Here is an 18202-nt window from a genome sequence, read left to right as displayed (position 1 = left end):
AAGATCTGACCAAAGCAGCGACAGCTCACTGACAACAGTACGCTCCAGTACCTAATGTCACTATCAGCCGCTGCCTACTCACCAATTCCTGTCGTGGCACGTACATAGCCTGCAGTTGGTGGAAAAGGAATAATACACAGCCGGCCTGGTCACTATTAGCCGCTGCCTACCCACCAACCACCAGCATGGCACGTGCGTAGCCCACAGTTGGTAGAAAAGGAATACTATTCAGCCGGCTGTACCTGCTTGGAAACCTACCTTCGGCTATAAATACTCCAACACCTTGGAATGGTATCATTATCTTATATCTTCATATATTATCTGATATCTGATCTAGTCATTTCTCTTAATATACACTTATATTCAAGAGCAATCTAGTCTGATTCTCACGCCGGAGGGTGGTCACAAGGAGGTACCCCCCTTCTCAATGACGAGCTCACGGTGTCTGTTTTGCAGGTCATCAGAAGAACCATCTTTGCCGGACCTAACCCCTCGTGGGAAACATCTATTTAACCCCCAGATTATCCGTAATCTGCCCGGGGTCGCTTAGTGTTTCTTCATTGTTGTACAACAATAACCGGAGTGGTTGAACCAGTAGCCAATGGTTCGGTGGTGGGACCACAGACCATATGGGTTGCAACTGAACCACCAACATGTCCAACTGGATTGTGTGGCTCTGTTAAAAACAAGTATACTGTTAATATTGATAGTTATAAAGATGCATCATATGGTGCAATTAAATCATATATAGCCTTAGCCCAAGTGGTTGGTATGCCTTCTCTGCTCACGAGAGCTCTGCGGAGTTGATCACTGCGCGCACCTTGTATAAAGGCCACGCGCAAGAGTTGTTCAGTGATGCCTCCAATTGCAAGAGATTCCTGATTGAAACGAGTTATGTAGTCTTCAATGGTTTCATCATTCCTGCGTACGCAGTGCATGATGTCATCGGGGTCGCGCGTGTGTCTGCGCTGCTGTACAAAGTGAGCCTGGAACTTTTCCAATAGCTCTTCGAACCCATCGATTTGTCCTGTCGGCAAGCTTTCGAACCAGACACGCGCTGCACCCGTGAGGCAGCGAGCAAACATGTGACACCATGTTGGCATCGTCCAGCTTTCTAAGTTTCCAGTGTTATAAAAACCTTGTAAGAAATCATCTGGATCTGTTGTACCATCGTATTTGCCTAAACCACTTTGCATCTTGGTTTTGTGTTGAATGGGAGCCTTCGCAATGCGCTCAGCGAATTTTGAATGCTTTACCAAGATGGCTGGCCTATATGGTGTGGTTACGTCCACTTGCCCTTTCGCTTGTGGGTTGTATGGTGTGTATAAATCCATATCAGCTTTGGCTCCAGGTGCTATGTGCATGTGTGCGCGAAGCTGTGAACCTCCTGCATGAGTATCTCGCGTCTTCTTCATGCTGTGCACCTCTTCCTCATCACTAATATCAGCTTGTTCGGTGTGAACAGAATGACCGTCTTTCAGCGCGCGCGTCTTTTTTGTTGTTCCCTGAATGGTTTGTTTATCAAATGCGAGCCTTTGTGTTAAATCGGCTAACTTTTTGTGTTTTACCAACTCATTGTATTTGTCCATTAAACGCCGTTGTTCGTTTATGAGCCATTATTTAGGGTCATTGGTTTCAACTTCCGGGCCCATTGGTCCTTTTTGTTTTGTAACAGTCAGATTTTGGAACGTGAGATCGTCTGGGGAAGTTTCAGTTTGACTATGAGGTGTTGTGTTGAAGGGATATTTACTGGTGGTGCGCGCAGTGTCACGCGGCGCCCTCAGAACCTGATGTCCCTCATTAACATCCTCAAGCTCATTATCCTCCAGAACTTGATCGTTGTTTCGAACATCGGAAACCATGGTGAAGATTTTCAGAGAGAAAATTGATGAAATATCGTTTTTGTTGCCATTGTCCCACGGATGGCGCCAATGAAGAAGCGTGTATCGACTTACTTGTATACGATCAACGTTCCTCGGGTACGAGTGTGCTATATCACCGATGGTTTTCCGAGATACGAGTTCTTCCACCTACAAAACGAACAGTACCGTGAGCTTACCCCTCAGAAAGGGACAGAGGGATCCTCTTTGGGGTAACCCTCCGGTGTGAGAATAAGATATTGTAGGAGAGGATAATCAGAATCTGAAAATGAGTAAAGGACTTAGAATATATTTTCTTGCCTTCCTCCAACTGTGGAGGTGGTGTGGTATTTATAGTATTAGGGTTTCCAATGATTGGGCTCAGACCCAATTAGGGCATTTTTGGCCTCCTCCTATTGCTTCGCGCCACGCGTACTTAGGACACCTGGTGCTTTTTCATTGATTATTCTCTGACCAAGGTATTTCACCTGACCCATGTGCCATCACGCGGTGGCACATGGGCTTTGCGGAGTTGTCCATCCTTCATTAGCAGCTGTCAACATCAGCACATTCTTTATTCCTTAAAAGATACCTTCTGGAAAGTTGTCTGATGAGTACAATCATTGTTGTCCTTATCCTGATTTGGATTAGACTATTGTCTCATTTGTTGTGTGTCGCTTACGCGCGGCCTTTATGCGCCTATCCCGGGGATGCGCAAGGTCTTCTCTTTATTCTCATACTAAATGTGTGTGTTGTGTGCATATGTGATATGCGCCACGCGCAGATGTTTCATGCGCCACGCGCAGATGTTTCATGCGCTTGCGCATAGGTTTTGGCTTTGTATCTTCATGACATCCTGATTTCAAGCCTCTTGTCTATATCTTGTGGGTTGACCCGCCCCGCTCGATGTTAAGACGGGTGCATACCCCTTCTGTATGGATTACAACTTTACCCTTATTTTTCTTAAACTCAAAAATTTCATATTTACCCATTTTTAACTTGAAAAATTCAATTTTACCCGTCAACTATATTTTCATAAAATATGATATTTATAATCTGTTTAATTAAACCAATAAATATACTTCAACTTTATTAGCAAGTTAATACGTACCCACTCGTTTAAATTAATAAAACTTTAAGTAGAATTTCATATATATACTTATAATCTTGCAAATACCATATATACCTTAATCAAACTTAAAATATCACATATACTCTTAAAACTGAAATGTTAAAAATATAATATTTTAACTATTTTCAAAGGTATATATTATATTTCACAACTAAATGGTATTTTTGTTATTTGTGACATAATAAATAATTTAGTAACATCACAAAATGAATGAATTTATACCTGGAAGCCCATGAGCAAAGTGACATTTATCTCCAAAGTGACATTTATCTCCAACTATACTATGGCCATTAGTTTCCCATTGGCCAAAAGGTTGACCAGCCTCAGTTTGACTTTGACCATAGTCAACAGCAGCTTGAATATTAATAATAGAACTCTCTCTTGTTCTTCCACAATCTGTTACCGCTTCAACCTTAAACTTTGAAGGATTTTCATGGAGAAAATTACACTTTTCTCCATACGGGCATTTGTACCCGTTACAAAACTTTCTACAAAGCCGCATTTGGTTAATTATTTTCTGATCATCATTCCAAATATTGTTATTACTATTATTATTGTCTTTCACAAGTTCTTGCCAATTTGGCGGCGGTACACGCAGATCATTAGCGCCGTGTGCATAGGTACATCCGTTAACATTGCGACACATTCCTTCTAAGAACTTATGGCACATTTTGGTCTTGTAGAATATATGAGTGGTTCCTCTATTCATAGGAACGGTTGAGAAGGTTGAACTTTGACCGGTGGGGCGGAAAGATAAGGACTTTGTAGGGTTCATGTTGACTTCAAACTGGGAGTTTGATTGATCACTTTGTTGAATCATTGTGAAAGAATCTGTATGTAGTCAACAGTACACACACACACAATGTGAGTTAATTGCATGGTGTAAGTTGCTAAAAGTTAAACCTATTATAGTAAACTCGTGTACGACTGTTAAAATCATAAACTTAAACCATAATTTCATGCGTACAAATCATATATATAAATCCATAAGACATAAAAACATTTATAAACCATATCAAGCATGTTATATATCAACCAGTGGTGAAGGTTGGGATAAGTCATAGGGGTGACCGGACTCAATACTTATAAAAAATTTCAAACGAAATCACTAAAATTTACACTACGAAGCGAAAAAATAGTCACTCTTATTATACGCCCCTGATATCAACACCCTAAAAGTTATTAAAGGCATTAAAATAAGACGTCTAGAACTCACCTTAACTAGAAGTTCAAAAAATCCAGAAGCTAGAAACCAAAGCGAACCCAAACCCTAAAATAAAAAATGCTCGAGTACCTATGCATGCATACGTGCGGATTACTAAAAATCGTAAGGACTAGCGAATAATAGTCTTTAACCCGGATTATGGTATCGAGCCCATTGTAATTAATTACACATGAGAATCTCCAAAGGGATGATCACACTAGTAATTAACCGATGGACTCTATCGAATTTGAATCCATCATAATGTTATTCCATTCATGAACTCGAAACTTACCTACGACTAGAGTTTGATAGTCATCAACCAGCGTTTTCGTCCAAGCTTGCCGGTGCGGGTAGCGTAGGTGAATTAGACAAAAAACGATCGATAGAATAATATAATGAATGAATAAAAAGATTTGGCGGCGTGAATAATACCTTGAGTTGAAGAACGTACGGTTGACCCTAAAACCCTATGGTTACTTGGTTAGGTTAAATAATAAGTGGAATTTGAACCCAATTTTCCACTTTAGACCCTCCAAGTTCAACAAATAGCACCTTGTTCTTAAAGTAATTAAATCCACTCCAACTTACATAACGCCTCCCTTGAGTTTCATTGCATGCTACATCGATCCTTAAATTATAACTTCAATTAACGTCTACGCGAAATCGGTGTGTTACAAAAAAGTTGAGTGCAAGAAGTTAGCATGGAGCTGATATCTCTTGTACAGTTGTACCTGTTTTAAAATGTATTATATAAGTTTTTTTAAAAAAAGAAAAAAGAAAAAAAAAAGAAGACATATATATAACTTTATGTGGTGAATTAATTCATGTAATTCTTAAAAGTTTGAAATATAAATCAACAAAGTTTTAGTAAGACCATTGGTTGTACCGGTGATCTCTAGTACCGCATCAAATAGACGTTTTTAGTTGAGTAAACTCTCAATAGGAGAATCGAGAAGACAGGGCCGGCTCCGAGAAAGCAAAAAAACTTTTGGACCAAATGCGAAAATTTTTTGGGCCTTATGTAAAAGAAGTATTTTATTGGGTTTAAACAGTTTAATTTTTATATGGGCTTACTTGGTTATGATTTAAGCAGTGTAAAAAACTTTTGTATGAAAAAAGGATTAAGCATGTCTCAAGTGAGGCTAGACCAAGCTAGTGGTTATGTAATTGTGCTTAAACAGTAAATATACATATTGTTTTTTTAAATAAAAATACATACAATTTTTTTTTTGAAAAAAATTCGGGCATAGGTAGGTGTCGGGGATGTAGCCGTCGACCACCCAACCACCCCAAGGGCCGGCCCTACGACGTAAAGTAGGTTTGTTAACATCCATTTCAACCTATACAATCGGACTGCATATCTCTTGCTATAAACTCTTTGCATACTTGTTTATTAATATTAGCATACACTAACAAATATTTTTCTATATGTAAGTTTATACATCAGCTAACTAAATTTAGAAGAAATTTTTTTAATGAAAATTGTTCACCTCTCTAATATATAGACGCGTACATTTTACAAATCACTCAATTGTTTCTGATTACATCCGGACTAGTCGAGAAATCTGGACAGTCAAACACAAAACAAACAACGATTGTTATGACTTATGACACATTAAAACTTATAAAAACAACCATGCTAAACATATTAATAAACTGTGTTGAGTGTTGTTAAAAAATAAAAGACCTTTAGATGAATATCGAAAATTTGATGCTAATTCTTTTTAGAAATGTTTAGAACTATCTCAAATACCCGAGTGAGCCTTTTTGAGACGGTATATTAACCATCCATATTGATTTTGACGCTTTAGGCATGACTCACCCAAGATCACCATGAAGAAGACACCCAACAAGCCACTACTGTGGAAAAACCCTGTTAAATCAAGTTTCAAACATGAAACTTGAAGATCTTAATTCTTAATTATCACCTAATGTTATTGGACAAAAGAATTGCATTTAGATGCTAATAATTAATTATTTAATTTATTTATAGATAAAAGAAAAAACATGAATTTTGACGAAAAGACCGAGTCTACAAGTGGCGGTTGAGATTTTACTGCCGAACATCTTCGCCTAAGTCCAACATGTTTCAGTATGAAATATGAATCATTGCTAAATATCTGGTGGGGACCTTTTGAACTACCTCATCATTTCCAAAAGTCAAGAAGTTAGAAGTCCCCTACCAACTTTTGGTTCTTTTTAAAAGTTATTTTCTAAATTGTATAAAAACATATATATTTATACTTTTATAGTTTTTAAATAAGAATAATATATTAAGAAAGCCATCTATATTAAAATAAAAAAAATCTAAAAGGTAATCCATACATACAAAAATTCATAAATTTGAATCTAAGATGGTCGAAAATGTCAGTAAATCGATTAAAGAATAATCATCGATATATCGAAGTAAAACGCGAACCATTCTTATACAATGTCCTTTGGTCAACGATGCTATGGTATAATGAAACAAAAGTGTCTTAATAAGTGAACGGTGGCCTGAGAATAGTAACATTAAGTTGACAATTCAAACCCATGCAATAATGAAATAAATTATTATCAAATTAAGTGTGTACTTCCTTGTAAATTGACTTATCAAACACGTATTTTGATTATTATAGTCGCATAATATCAGACATGAACAATTCACTGGTAACAAGAAACCTAAATTCGTCTCAACACAATATCCAAATACACAAAACCTCGTTACTATCATTGACTATAAAGCTATAAGACTTAGTCAATAAAATATCCTAGGTTTAAGACATGAACTAAAAACAAACCACCCCTTTCAATTCTCTTAAACTAATATAGATAAAAATCAACGTTAGTTATTATACATAATATAATGTATTTTTAGTTTTTAAATTGAAGGTTACAAGCAACAAACAAAAAATATTACATGTAAAGTCTTTGGAAATTACAAGTCAAATGAGACAATTAGAGGGAAGATAATATATTATCCAAACTCCTTTGTCACATGTTGTCAAGTTGAAATAAATTAATAGCTTCAACCAAAACTTATCATCATCATCATCATCGTACTCAGTGTATCCATCAATAGCAAAGCTATGGTAGGGTCTGAGGAAGGTAAGATGTGGACAGCCTTACCTCTACTCCATAGGAATAGAGAGGCTGCTTCCAGTGAGACCCACGGCTTGATAGTGGTTTTGCATCAAGCCTTGGACATAAGACACATAACACTCAACCATCAGTCCCCAACCGATTGGTGCATGTACCCTTGTCTTTCGGTTATCAACGCCACCACATGATGCCTGATTAACCTTCCGCCGCTTTTAATGCTATTTTCACGAAATTAGTAAAATAACGTCAAAATTAGTGTAATTTCACTTTTGCCCACCCAAAGGCCCACACATATATACATTATATATGTGAGCACCGCAAACAGGGCATCAACCAACACTTAATATAATTAAATTAATATTTGGGAATTAGTTATTCATGTTTCATTGTTGGTGAACAATAAAAAGACTATTGCACGGTAAGAACCAGGTATCTACCATCCTACATGTGCATAAAATAATAATAATAATAAACGATCTGAAACCGTAAAACCAAAATATCAAACCGAAACAAAATCGACATCGACGGTATGATTATATATTTTTTTTTGAAAAAACCAAACAGTAGTTAACAACATGATTTAGACCCAAATTCATTATTTATGATCAAAAGGTTTTTTGGCCCAAAATTTTCTACATTATTTAGACCCAAATTCATTATTTATGATCAAAAGGTTTTTTGGCTTAAATGGTAAAAGCAAAAAACCGAAACATAAACCAAAAGGCCGAGACCGATCGGTTAACTTCAAACCGAAGTTTCGGCTTAAGTTCAGTTTTAGCACAAAACCGACCCTTTTATTTTTGAACGGCCAACAAACATTGAATTTCCTAGGACTCCGTACGGGATGATCACCCAATGACAAAATGCCACCGCCGGCTGACCCAACCCAACCATGCGGAACCCTTAAAGCGCCTTCACGTTATCTTCAATTCCCGAAAAACCCATCCGCCCGAAGGCCCATTGATGATAGAACCCAAACACCCTCAGAATCGAACAGAAGACTACACCTAGCACAAAACCGAACCTAACCGAACCTAACCGAACCGTGCACAAATATAGCATGTACATTTGACATAAAATAGTTAAAATTGATTTTGCTAAAACAGATATATATCAACGTCTAATTAATGTATTGAAAGTTTGTTTCTATCTCCATCTTTCAGCAATATCACAGGTACTCCAGAGAGAGAAAGTACTAAATCCAAGAGATTCTAGAGAGAGAAAGCTTCAAACTTCCATGGTGTGTATCACTTCTTCAATCTTCAAACTTACATTTCTTTTCTGGGTTTTTTTTATAAACTATTATATGCTGTTTCAGATTAAAAAACACTAAATTCTGGTACCCAATTACACATATTTGCTCAGTTTCTTGCTCTCTTGATTTTCAGCAGTTATTTCAAGAATCTTGTTTTATTATTGATTTCAAATCAATTAATCATTTTTATTACATTTCTTTTCTGGGTTTGTTTTAAAATAATCTATATGATGTTTTCATATTAAAAAACAATAATTTCTTGTACCCAATTGTACATATTTGCTGGGTTTTTAGATTTCTTGATTTCCAGCAGTTTTTCAAGATTCTTGTTTTATTATTGGTTTCAAATCAATTAATCATTTTTATAAGATTTCTTTTCTGGGTTTTTCTTTAAACAATTTATATTGTGTTTTCAGATTAAAAAAACACTCACTTGTTGGGTTTCTAGCTTTCTTGATTTCCAGCAGTAATTTCAAGAATCTTGCTTAATTTTGTGTTTCAAATCAATTAATCATTTTTATAACATTTATTTTCTGGGTTTGTTTTTAAATAATTTATATGGTGTTTGCAGATTAAAAAAACACTAAATTTTGGTACCCGGTCTAGCTTTCTTGATTTCCAGCTGTTATTTCAAGAATCTTGTTTAATTTTTGGTTTCAAATCAATTAATCATTTTTATAACATTTCTTTTCTGGGTTTGTTTAAAATAATTTGTATGGTGTTTTCATATCAAGAAAACAATAATTTCTTGGTATCAAATAAATTAATCATTTTTATAAAATTTATGATTCATCATCATCATCGTACTCAGTATATCCCACCAATAGCAATGCTATGGTAGGGTCTGAGGAGGGTAAGATGTTGACAGCCTTACCTCTATCCCATAGGGATAGAGATTGTGGGGTTGAATCTTTTTTTTCAAAATTATAAAAATTTATGTGTAATTTTGCAGAAAAATGGAAGAAGATGATGGAATGATTCAAGGGGTTGATGAATTAGCAACACCTTCATGTTTGGTTGTGGCTTTGGCTGTCAGTGAAAGTAGAAAAACCAAATATGTTGTTAGATGGGCTTTGGATAAGTTTGTTCCTGAGGGTATGATTTTGTTTAAATTATTTTACATCCGCCCCAAAATCACAAGAATCCCAACACCAAGTAAGTTTCTTTTAATGTTTCCTTTAATATTTAATGTTTCGCCCTGCTTGCGGTGCGCACATATAATGTATATATGTGTGAATCCTCGGGTGGGCAAAATTGAAATTGCACTAATTTTGACTTTATTTTACTAATCTCGTGAAAATAACAAAAAGTGGGGGAAGGTTAATCAGGCATCATGTGGTGGCGTTGATAGCCGAAAGACAAGGGTACATGCACCAATCGGCCGGTGTCCCAATGGTTGAGTGTTATGTGCCTTATGTCCAAGGCTTGATGCAAAACCACTATCGAGCCGGGGGTCTCACCGGAAGCAGCCTCTCTATTCCTACGGGGTAGAGGTAAGGCTGTCTACATCTTACCCTCCTCAGACCCTACCGTAGCTTAGCTATCGGTGGGATTTACTGAGTACGATGATGATGATGATTTAATATTTAATATATTTTAAGATATAACCGACAGAAAAATATAGCTCAAAAAACCTGATTACAATAACTCTCAGTTAATAAAATTGCGTGTTCTTCGTTAATTAATGAATAATACGCAGTTTAGAACTAACGAATTTTTTTATAATCAGGAAAATATAACTCAAAAAACTTAATTTTCCCATAATGGCTAAACCACCCGTCCTTAGACAATCGGGCTCGCTTATAAATTACCGGGCCTTGATATAAAAAATCTACATTTTTTGCAGTTGGTCCGCAACTTATTTCTCAAGTGAGAGAGGATGTAGTGACAGCTTACAAGAAGGAGATTGAATGGCAGACTTATCAAAAACTCATTCCTTATAAGAATATGTGTGATAGAAGAAAGGTTTAAATCTTTATTATATTTTCTTGATTATGTATTTACTTATTTATATTTATATATTCAGTTATTTTATGTCTTTATGATTTGTGTTTGAGAGCAGGTGGATGTTGAAATTGTGCAAATTGAATCTGATGATGTAGTAGAGGCAATAAAACATGAAATTGTAAAAAACAATATTAGTAAACTTGTGATCGGAGCTTCATCGAAGGGCATATTCTCGAGGCACCAAAATCTTTCTAAACGTTTTGTTTTCATATATTCATAACTTCATCGCGTGTTTAATATAATATATTTTTTGGTGTTTTAGGGGGAAGAATTTGTCATCAAAAATCTCGGAAAGCATACCGAGCTTTTGTACGGTTTATGCTATTTCGAAAGGGAAATTATCATCACTTCGGGCTTCGGATTCTGAAACCATTGGATCCAGTAAATATGACAGCAATAGTAGTGATTCAAGTTCTATTACTAATTCTTCAGTTGCAACAAGCTCAAGAACAGGTAGCATTTGACTTTTGAAGTCAACGGAACTAATTTTGTATTTCCGGTTTCATAAAAATACTTTAGTTAATTTCAAAAAAAGTTACATATTTGACGGTTACAACGAGTAGCATACATAGAAAGTTGTTGCTTTTAAATATAAACCATATTTCATGTCAATTTTTATTTCAAAAAGTTATAGGTTTGACTTCAAAAGTCAAAGCTACTATCTGATTCATAGTTTGTGATATGTGACTGTATCACAGAGTGGACAGACCAAGGCTCAGCAGCATCATACTCCCAATTCTTTTCAAATTCACTACCGAAGACGCGTATCGAAGAAAGTTTTTCAGAAAGTTCTAGAAACAAGTTTCTTGATAGCGGTGAAGGAGACGAAAACAAATCTGAATATATTCATGCAAACAGTACAGTTTCAAGCAGCAGAAGCTTCTTGACTGAAAACCAGTCTCGGACATCTGATCAAGATGGCATAGCTTATACACCTTCCGAAATTTCTTCAGAAATCCAGGTATCTTTCTAACTTTGTAATTTTTAAGTGTGTTTCCGTCTTATTTTAATCTTTATAACTCGATAAACTTGTTACACAGGATAATCATATCAACTTTGAGATTGAAAAATTAAGAGTTGAACTCAGGCACTTTCGCGGAATGTATGCGATTGCACAAAGTGAGACATTTGATGCATCTAGAAAGGTGGGTGACTTCAATTTTTCTCTTGACTTTTGACTTTGACTTTTGAAGTCAAACTTTGACTTCTTACACAATACTTAGTACGCGTTTTATTGCAGATCCTAAAATAATTTTTGTATCGGTTAATATGTTTTGGTACTATGTTAAATATAGTCACCACAAGATATTCTAATGTTTTTGAAATTGTTGTCGATTTTTATAATTAAACCAGCCCGTTTGACTTACTAAAGTCAAGTTATACTAAAGGGTGCAGCCAAACAAACATATTCATTAACAAGATATTCTAATGTTTTTGAAATGGGTCAAAATGGGTTGAGATTTCTGAAACCCCTCATTAAAATATTCAAAAGAAATAATTAAAAAATCATAACTCGAAATATAAATCAAAAACTAAAAAAGTAAAAAAACTAAAAAGTTTCCTCCGTTTTTCTCGTTCCATAAAAAAAACCTCAATAAATGTCAACCCGTTTTGACCCATTTCAATCCTTTTCTTTTTTTAGTTTGACCAATTCTGACCCATTTTATACATTTTATTACAACCCATGGGTCTTGCCACCCTTACTTTCGCCCTATCATACGACCTGTATCAATAACCGCACCCAAACTAAACTAAAACATCCTTGGTTTGTTTCAGCTCAATGATCTTCAAAAACAGCAACAAGAGGAATCAACTAAGCTCAAAGATTTAAAATCCAAAGAAGAAGAAGCAAAAACTTTAGCTCAAAAAGAAAAGGAACAACACGAAGCCGCCAAAAGACAAGCCAAATATGTAAAAGAAAATCTTAGAAGAGAAGCTGCAAGTAGAAAAGGCGCAGAAGAGAGGGCGCTGCACGAACTGCAAGAGAATCAAAAGCTTCAAAACGCCATAGCCGGAGCTGCATTGCATTATCAAAAGTTCACGTGGGAAGAAATCGTGGCTGCGTGTTCTTCGTTTTCTGATGATCTAAAAATAGGCACCGGAGGCAATGGAACCGTTTATAAATCCAACTTTCATCATACGGTTGCTGCGGTTAAAGTTCTTCATTCTCAAGAAGCTCATAGAACCAAACAATTTCAACAAGAGGTATGAATCTAACAAACAAAATAAAAGGTACTAATAATAATAATAATGATAATAATAAATAAAAACAATAATAATAATAATAATAAAATGTAATACCAGTAGGGGTGGGATCCGGTACAGATAAAATTAACCTACTAAACATACAAATAACTAGAGTAATTACAGTTTTGAATTAGAGTAATTATTTTATTAAAAAATATTATAGTGTATTAATAATTTTTATTTTATTTATTGTTTTGCGAAAGAAAGTATATTATTATTATTATTATTATTTGTACACTTCTCACAATAAAAGTCATTTGTATTTGACCCAAACCCATACCAGTAAACTACTGATAAAAACAAATGATGAGAAAACTATAGTAACATGAATAAAGTATGCATAAAGCTAATATTTGATTTTGCAGCTTGAAGTATTGAACAAAATCCGGCATCCGCATTTACTTATTCTTATCGGCGCGTGTGTGGACCACGGATGCTTGGTTTACGAGTACATGGTAAACGGGAGCTTGGAAGAGAGGCTGTTTCGCAAAAACAACACGCCACCGATCCCATGGTTTGATCGGTTTCGTATCGCATGGGAAGTAGCATCAGCACTAGTTTTCCTGCACAGTGCAAAGCCGAAAGCGATCGTGCACAGGGACCTTAAGCCTGCAAATATACTTCTTGATCAAAATCTAGTAAGCAAAATCGGGGACGTTGGTTTATCAACAATGCTGCAAACGGATGTTTCGTCTACTACAACCGTTTACAAAGACACGAGTCCAGCTGGTACCTTGTGTTACATTGATCCTGAGTATCAACGGACCGGATTAGTTTCTCCAAAGTCGGATGTTTATGCACTCGGGATGGTGATCTTGCAGCTGTTGACTGCAAGGCCCGCGATTGCAGTGACTCATGTGGTGGAAACTGCACTTGAAGATGGTGAGTTGGTTAATGTGCTGGATCCTGAAGCGGGTGAGTGGCCGGTTGATGAAACTAAAGAGCTAGCCACTTTAGCATTGAGTTGTGCCGAGCTTAAACGAAAAGATAGACCGGATTTAAAAGATACGGTTCTTCCTGTTTTGGAACGACTGAAAGCGGTTGCTGATGTGACGCAAAGAACTGCATCGAATACTCAAGTCACCATACCGAGCCATTTAATATGCCCATTACTCAAGGTATGTTTATAACTAGGGCCGTCTCCGAGGATTTAAATACCTCGGCCGAGCTGAAAAAAGAAGGCATATAGTCCTAACGAGTAACGAAATATATAAGCTACTTTTTTTAAACGAGGCTTAATGTTATAACATTAAACATAGAAAAATATATTATTAAAATCAATATAGTAATAGCTAACGACTAACCGATGATTCGTGAAGCTCTCTTAACCTTGGAAAAAAAGGTTAAATGATTATGGATAAAAAAGTTGTGGCCCAATAATGATATTATTAATTGGCTGCTATTTCTTTTATTTTGCATTTGATTTTTTCTGTTTTTTTTTAGTTTTTGGTTTGGGCCCAATAATTTAAACTTGATTGAATGAGTTATGGATAAAAAAAGTTGTGGCCCAATAATTATAAGATGGTAAAGATCAAATCATATTTTATAAGTTTTATATTAAAGGTATATATGCATATATATAAAATATATACAAATAATTTGGCCCCCAAAAATTATGTGCCCCTGCCGACAGTCCTACTGGCACCACTGTTTATAACTGTTCTCATTGTACTCCTATCTAATAGTTTATACATGCAGGAAGTTATGGTGGATCCTTGTGTTGCTGCTGATGGATACACGTACGAGCGTAGTGCGATAGAGAAATGGCTTGAGGAGAATGATAACTCACCGAAGACGGGTTTACCGTTGACTAGTAAGAACTTAACGACTAACTACACACTTTTTACTGCAATCATGGAGTGGAAGTCAAGAACATAAATAAGATTTAAGTAAGAATTTTGGTGCAGTCAAATTTTTTTGGGATTGTTTTATGTACATGTGTTTGATGTTTAAGTAAGAATTTTGATGTTTGATTTATCTAGATGATGTTTGTGTCTCCATATGAACTTGAGTTTGAAAATTTTTATATCAGTGTACAAGAATGTTACTACAATAAGTACATACTAATTTGTCAATTTGTATTCATAAACAAACTATTCGATTTTATCCAAGGTCGATATTTACACGATAGTAATCAAGTTTTTCAAGTGTCAGGACGTCGTTTGGACCCGCTAAGGGGTTATTTTGGTCGAAGCATAGGTACTAAAACTAAGGTGCTGCTTGTTTTTGCTTAAAGTCTGCAAGGGGCTTGCTTCTGCGGCATATATAAGCTTCTGAAGACTGTTTGTTTAAAAAAAAATCTGAAAAATGCTTTTATGGTCTTAAAAAATAAGTTATTGTTCAACTTATTCACGCTTTTTAACATCCTGCCACCACCCAATGTCCAAAACCACCACCACTCACCGTGCGCCACCACCACCACCACCCACCTTCCGCCACCGCCACCACCGTCCGCCACCGCCACCGTCCACCACCCACCCACCACCGTCCGCCACCACCACAACCATCCATCGCCACCACCCACCGTTCACCACCTACCACAACCGTCTGCCACCAATCGTCCACCACCACCCACTTACACAGTTCGTACATCACCACCAATTATTTTAGCAGCCTACAGACGTTAAATGACTTCTATCTACTGTGATATGTATGATAGGCAACTAATTTTCAGCTTATGCAGACGATATCCAGTTTATAAAACAAACAGTATTATATTTTCAGATTGCAGACCTTCAGACCACATCAAATGAAATCATACTACCGACAGTTTTTGTCTTCAAAAACAAAAATCACCGAAATCTATTCATAAATTTGTGAAGCAAGTACAATAGAACATCGAAAGCGAAGCACATACTAAATTCATCCATTGGTCACAAACAAATACGCATATTTTTATCGAACAACTAAAATATAAAGTTTCGCAAGCTAACGTCCAGCTAGGCGACGGCCCCTGCCACTAAAAACTCCTAGATTTGACGGGTCCCGCCTATCAGTCGAGGTTCCACCAACACGATAGCTTCTACCTTGGAAAGCACCCACGGGTGACTCCTCCTGCTTAACCAGAACTATTTATTTGGTACCCCCAACCCCAACGCCTGACGAGCTTGTGACTACATCAAAATATTCAAGGACAACAAAAACGAGAAAAATCCAATAGAGGTGGCAAAATGAGCGGGTGCGGGTGCATTGACTCGTTGACTCGACTCTCGACCAGTTTTTGTTTTTTTTTCAAAACTTTAATAAAAAGTTAATGTGTTAAATATGATTACAGCAATTGTCAAAGTTTTCTAACATTATGATATAAGAGGTTGTAACACTAAGAAAACATTTGTCTTAACTTTTACACTAGGGGTGTGTGTGGTGCGGTTTGGTGCGGTTTTGGGCAAAACCAAAACTTCGGTTTTCGGATTTTTTGAAACCGTTTGGTTTCAGTTTTTCGGTTTTCATTTTGGTTTCGGTTTTTGTCATTTAAGCTTTGAAAATTTTAGGCCAAAAAAAAAACTTGGTAGAAAATAATAGATTTAGATATAAATAATTTGTTAATTGTTAACTAATAGATTGTTATACATTTGACCAACAATATTTGAGTTACATATTAAATTCTTATAAATTACTTAAATAAAAAATAAAAAAAATAAAAATTTAGGTATTCGGTTCGGTTCTTTTTTCGGTTTTTATTGCATGCCAACCAAAACCGAGCCATTAGTTTGGTTTTTACGAAAACATAAAACCAAACCGTCGGTTTTTGTTTCTGTTTGGTTTTTTTCGGTTTCATGCACACCCCTATTTTAAACTATTTGACATGATTGATTCATTTGAATCGTTAGTTTGTAGCTACATTGAATGTAAATAAACAAACGGCACATGTGCTCATGTTCGTTCGCTTATTCAAGTATACAAAATTATTCATGTTTGTCCGTTTAATGAACAGTTCACAAACCGTTCACTGAACGTTAGGTACAAGTAAAATAGTCAAAATTGCAAAACCGACGTGTAATATTGAATATTCGACGCGCAATGTGTCGGTTTTGGTTACTAGAAAACCGATAAGGATACACCCAAAACGGAGTCCTGCAAAAATTGTTGCCACCAGCAAGCGGATGTAGAACTGTCAGAAAGTAATACAAATGGCCAACAACAATTCCTAATAAGCTTGTCATCAATGGGTTCCCAAGCACCAAGTCTATAGCAACCATAGTCCAAGGTAAATAGAACCCCTGCATTCTCATTATTATAAGTTTTCAATAACCGTATTATGATTAATATCATATGATCACTTTCAATACCTTAAACTCCACAAGCCCATAAAAGTTAATACGAGTGTTCGGGAGCTCACGACTCCAAACGTAAACGATCATGAAAACTAACGAGGCTCCCATCCATGGAAACCGAAGAAACGGAATCGCAGACATGGGCTGTCAAAACACGCCACGTGTCAAAATCTTTACCAAGACAAAAAAATCATTTTTTTTAAACTTATTTTTTTTAGAAAAATTTAATCTTTATAAAAAAATCTTTTTTTAAATAAAAAGGACCGGTTTGCCAGCATACCAGAAGCGCGAATGCTCCAAAGAAAAACATCCAAACGTAATCCGCGGTCCTCTTGTCAAAAGGACCTCTTTCTAACTGCACCCCATATTTCAATCTGAAATAATAACAACAATAATAACTAATAAAAACAGTTTTTACTTAAATTTAATATATTTGAAAGTATGCATGAGATCAAGAAATATTTACATGATGAAAAGCCGAAACGCGAAAGTAAAAGAGAACGATCCGATGGAGATGAAGTTTGTGATAAGCCTCCAAATCTGCATCATGCAAACTTCATATGATGTTTCTGATATTTTTTTTATTTTATTCATTTGACGACCCGTAAACGAGTCAAGACTCAAGATTGTCACCTCAACAAATTAGTAATCTTTACCTGAAAGCGCTTAAACACGTCTTCATAATCAAGAGCTAAAATCCCAGGGCTGTAAAGTTGAATATGGCTGCCCAAAGACGTCAACAGACAGATGGTTGCATACGTCTTCGCAACAGGAGGTAACGAATTATAATACCTGGTTACATTTAACAAGTTTAAGCTCACATAAAGAATCAAGACTGAACCTTTTGGATGTATAACTCCAAACAAACAAAAGATTCATTATCCGTTACGTCTCGGCATATATAAAAATGATAAATTTAAGAGTCAAGAGAGCTTACTGAGCAGGTGTGATATCAAAAGACATTCTTGATAATGCAAGTATGATATCAAGAAACCGGATTTTATAACTTATAACTCGCAAATAAGATTAAAGATGATTAATTTAAGAACCGTGGATTCCAACGAAAGACTTTGGACTGATCACAGGACCACAAAGTAAAGTCTTGAAGTTTTATTCACAGCAATCATATTAATATTGGTGGAG

General features: G+C 36.0%; 2 protein-coding genes and 1 pseudogene across 3 annotated transcripts; 1 reads left to right on the top strand and 2 right to left on the bottom strand.

The window, feature by feature from the left end:
* Positions 1-557: 557 nt before the first annotated feature.
* LOC143547994 (zinc finger CCCH domain-containing protein 39-like) lies at positions 558-3811 on the bottom strand. The gene is made up of 2 exons (XM_077039272.1): positions 3214-3811; positions 558-676 (listed from the first exon to the last, which is right to left on the bottom strand). Exons 1-2 carry the CDS (start codon positions 3809-3811, stop codon positions 558-560), a joined length of 717 nt encoding a protein of 238 aa, XP_076895387.1.
* A 5638-nt stretch (positions 3812-9449) lies between these two features.
* LOC143548014 (U-box domain-containing protein 35-like) lies at positions 9450-14819 on the top strand. Its single transcript, XM_077039289.1, has 9 exons — positions 9450-9686; positions 10378-10496; positions 10594-10715; positions 10801-10991; positions 11237-11499; positions 11579-11683; positions 12315-12743; positions 13151-13903; positions 14484-14819. The coding sequence occupies exons 1-9, from the start codon at positions 9488-9490 to the stop codon at positions 14661-14663; spliced, it is 2361 nt and encodes a 786-aa protein (XP_076895404.1). The 5' UTR covers positions 9450-9487; the 3' UTR covers positions 14664-14819.
* An 844-nt stretch (positions 14820-15663) lies between these two features.
* LOC143547993 (derlin-1-like) lies at positions 15664-18022 on the bottom strand (annotated as a pseudogene). The gene is made up of 7 exons (XR_013137873.1): positions 17997-18022; positions 17716-17875; positions 17526-17599; positions 17340-17433; positions 17075-17203; positions 16845-17005; positions 15664-15898 (listed from the first exon to the last, which is right to left on the bottom strand). The product of XR_013137873.1 is annotated as a derlin-1-like (transcript).
* Between the last annotated feature and the right edge of the window lie 180 nt (positions 18023-18202).

Source organism: Bidens hawaiensis, unplaced genomic scaffold, assembly GCF_021521415.1.
Source record: "Bidens hawaiensis isolate Kalapana, Puna unplaced genomic scaffold, B.hawaiensis_p1.1 tig00014899_1, whole genome shotgun sequence".
Taxonomy (NCBI): domain Eukaryota; kingdom Viridiplantae; phylum Streptophyta; class Magnoliopsida; order Asterales; family Asteraceae; genus Bidens; species Bidens hawaiensis.
The sequence above is the reverse complement of the archived record's forward strand: the minus strand, read 5'-3'. Positions and strand labels throughout refer to the sequence as shown.

Excerpts from the sequence above, each read along its gene's own strand:
- LOC143547994 (XM_077039272.1), bottom strand. The coding sequence starts at position 3,811 with ATGATTCAACAAAGTGATCAATCAAACTCCCAGTTTGAAGTCAACATG. Across the intron at positions 677-3,213 it reads CTTTGCTCATGGGCTTCCAG|AGCCACACAATCCAGTTGGA; the intron begins GTATAAATTCAT and ends TGTTTTTAACAG.
- LOC143548014 (XM_077039289.1), top strand. The coding sequence starts at position 9,488 with ATGGAAGAAGATGATGGAATGATTCAAGGGGTTGATGAATTAGCAACA. Across the intron at positions 10,497-10,593 it reads ATATGTGTGATAGAAGAAAG|GTGGATGTTGAAATTGTGCA; the intron begins GTTTAAATCTTT and ends GTTTGAGAGCAG. Across the intron at positions 11,500-11,578 it reads AAATTTCTTCAGAAATCCAG|GATAATCATATCAACTTTGA; the intron begins GTATCTTTCTAA and ends CTTGTTACACAG.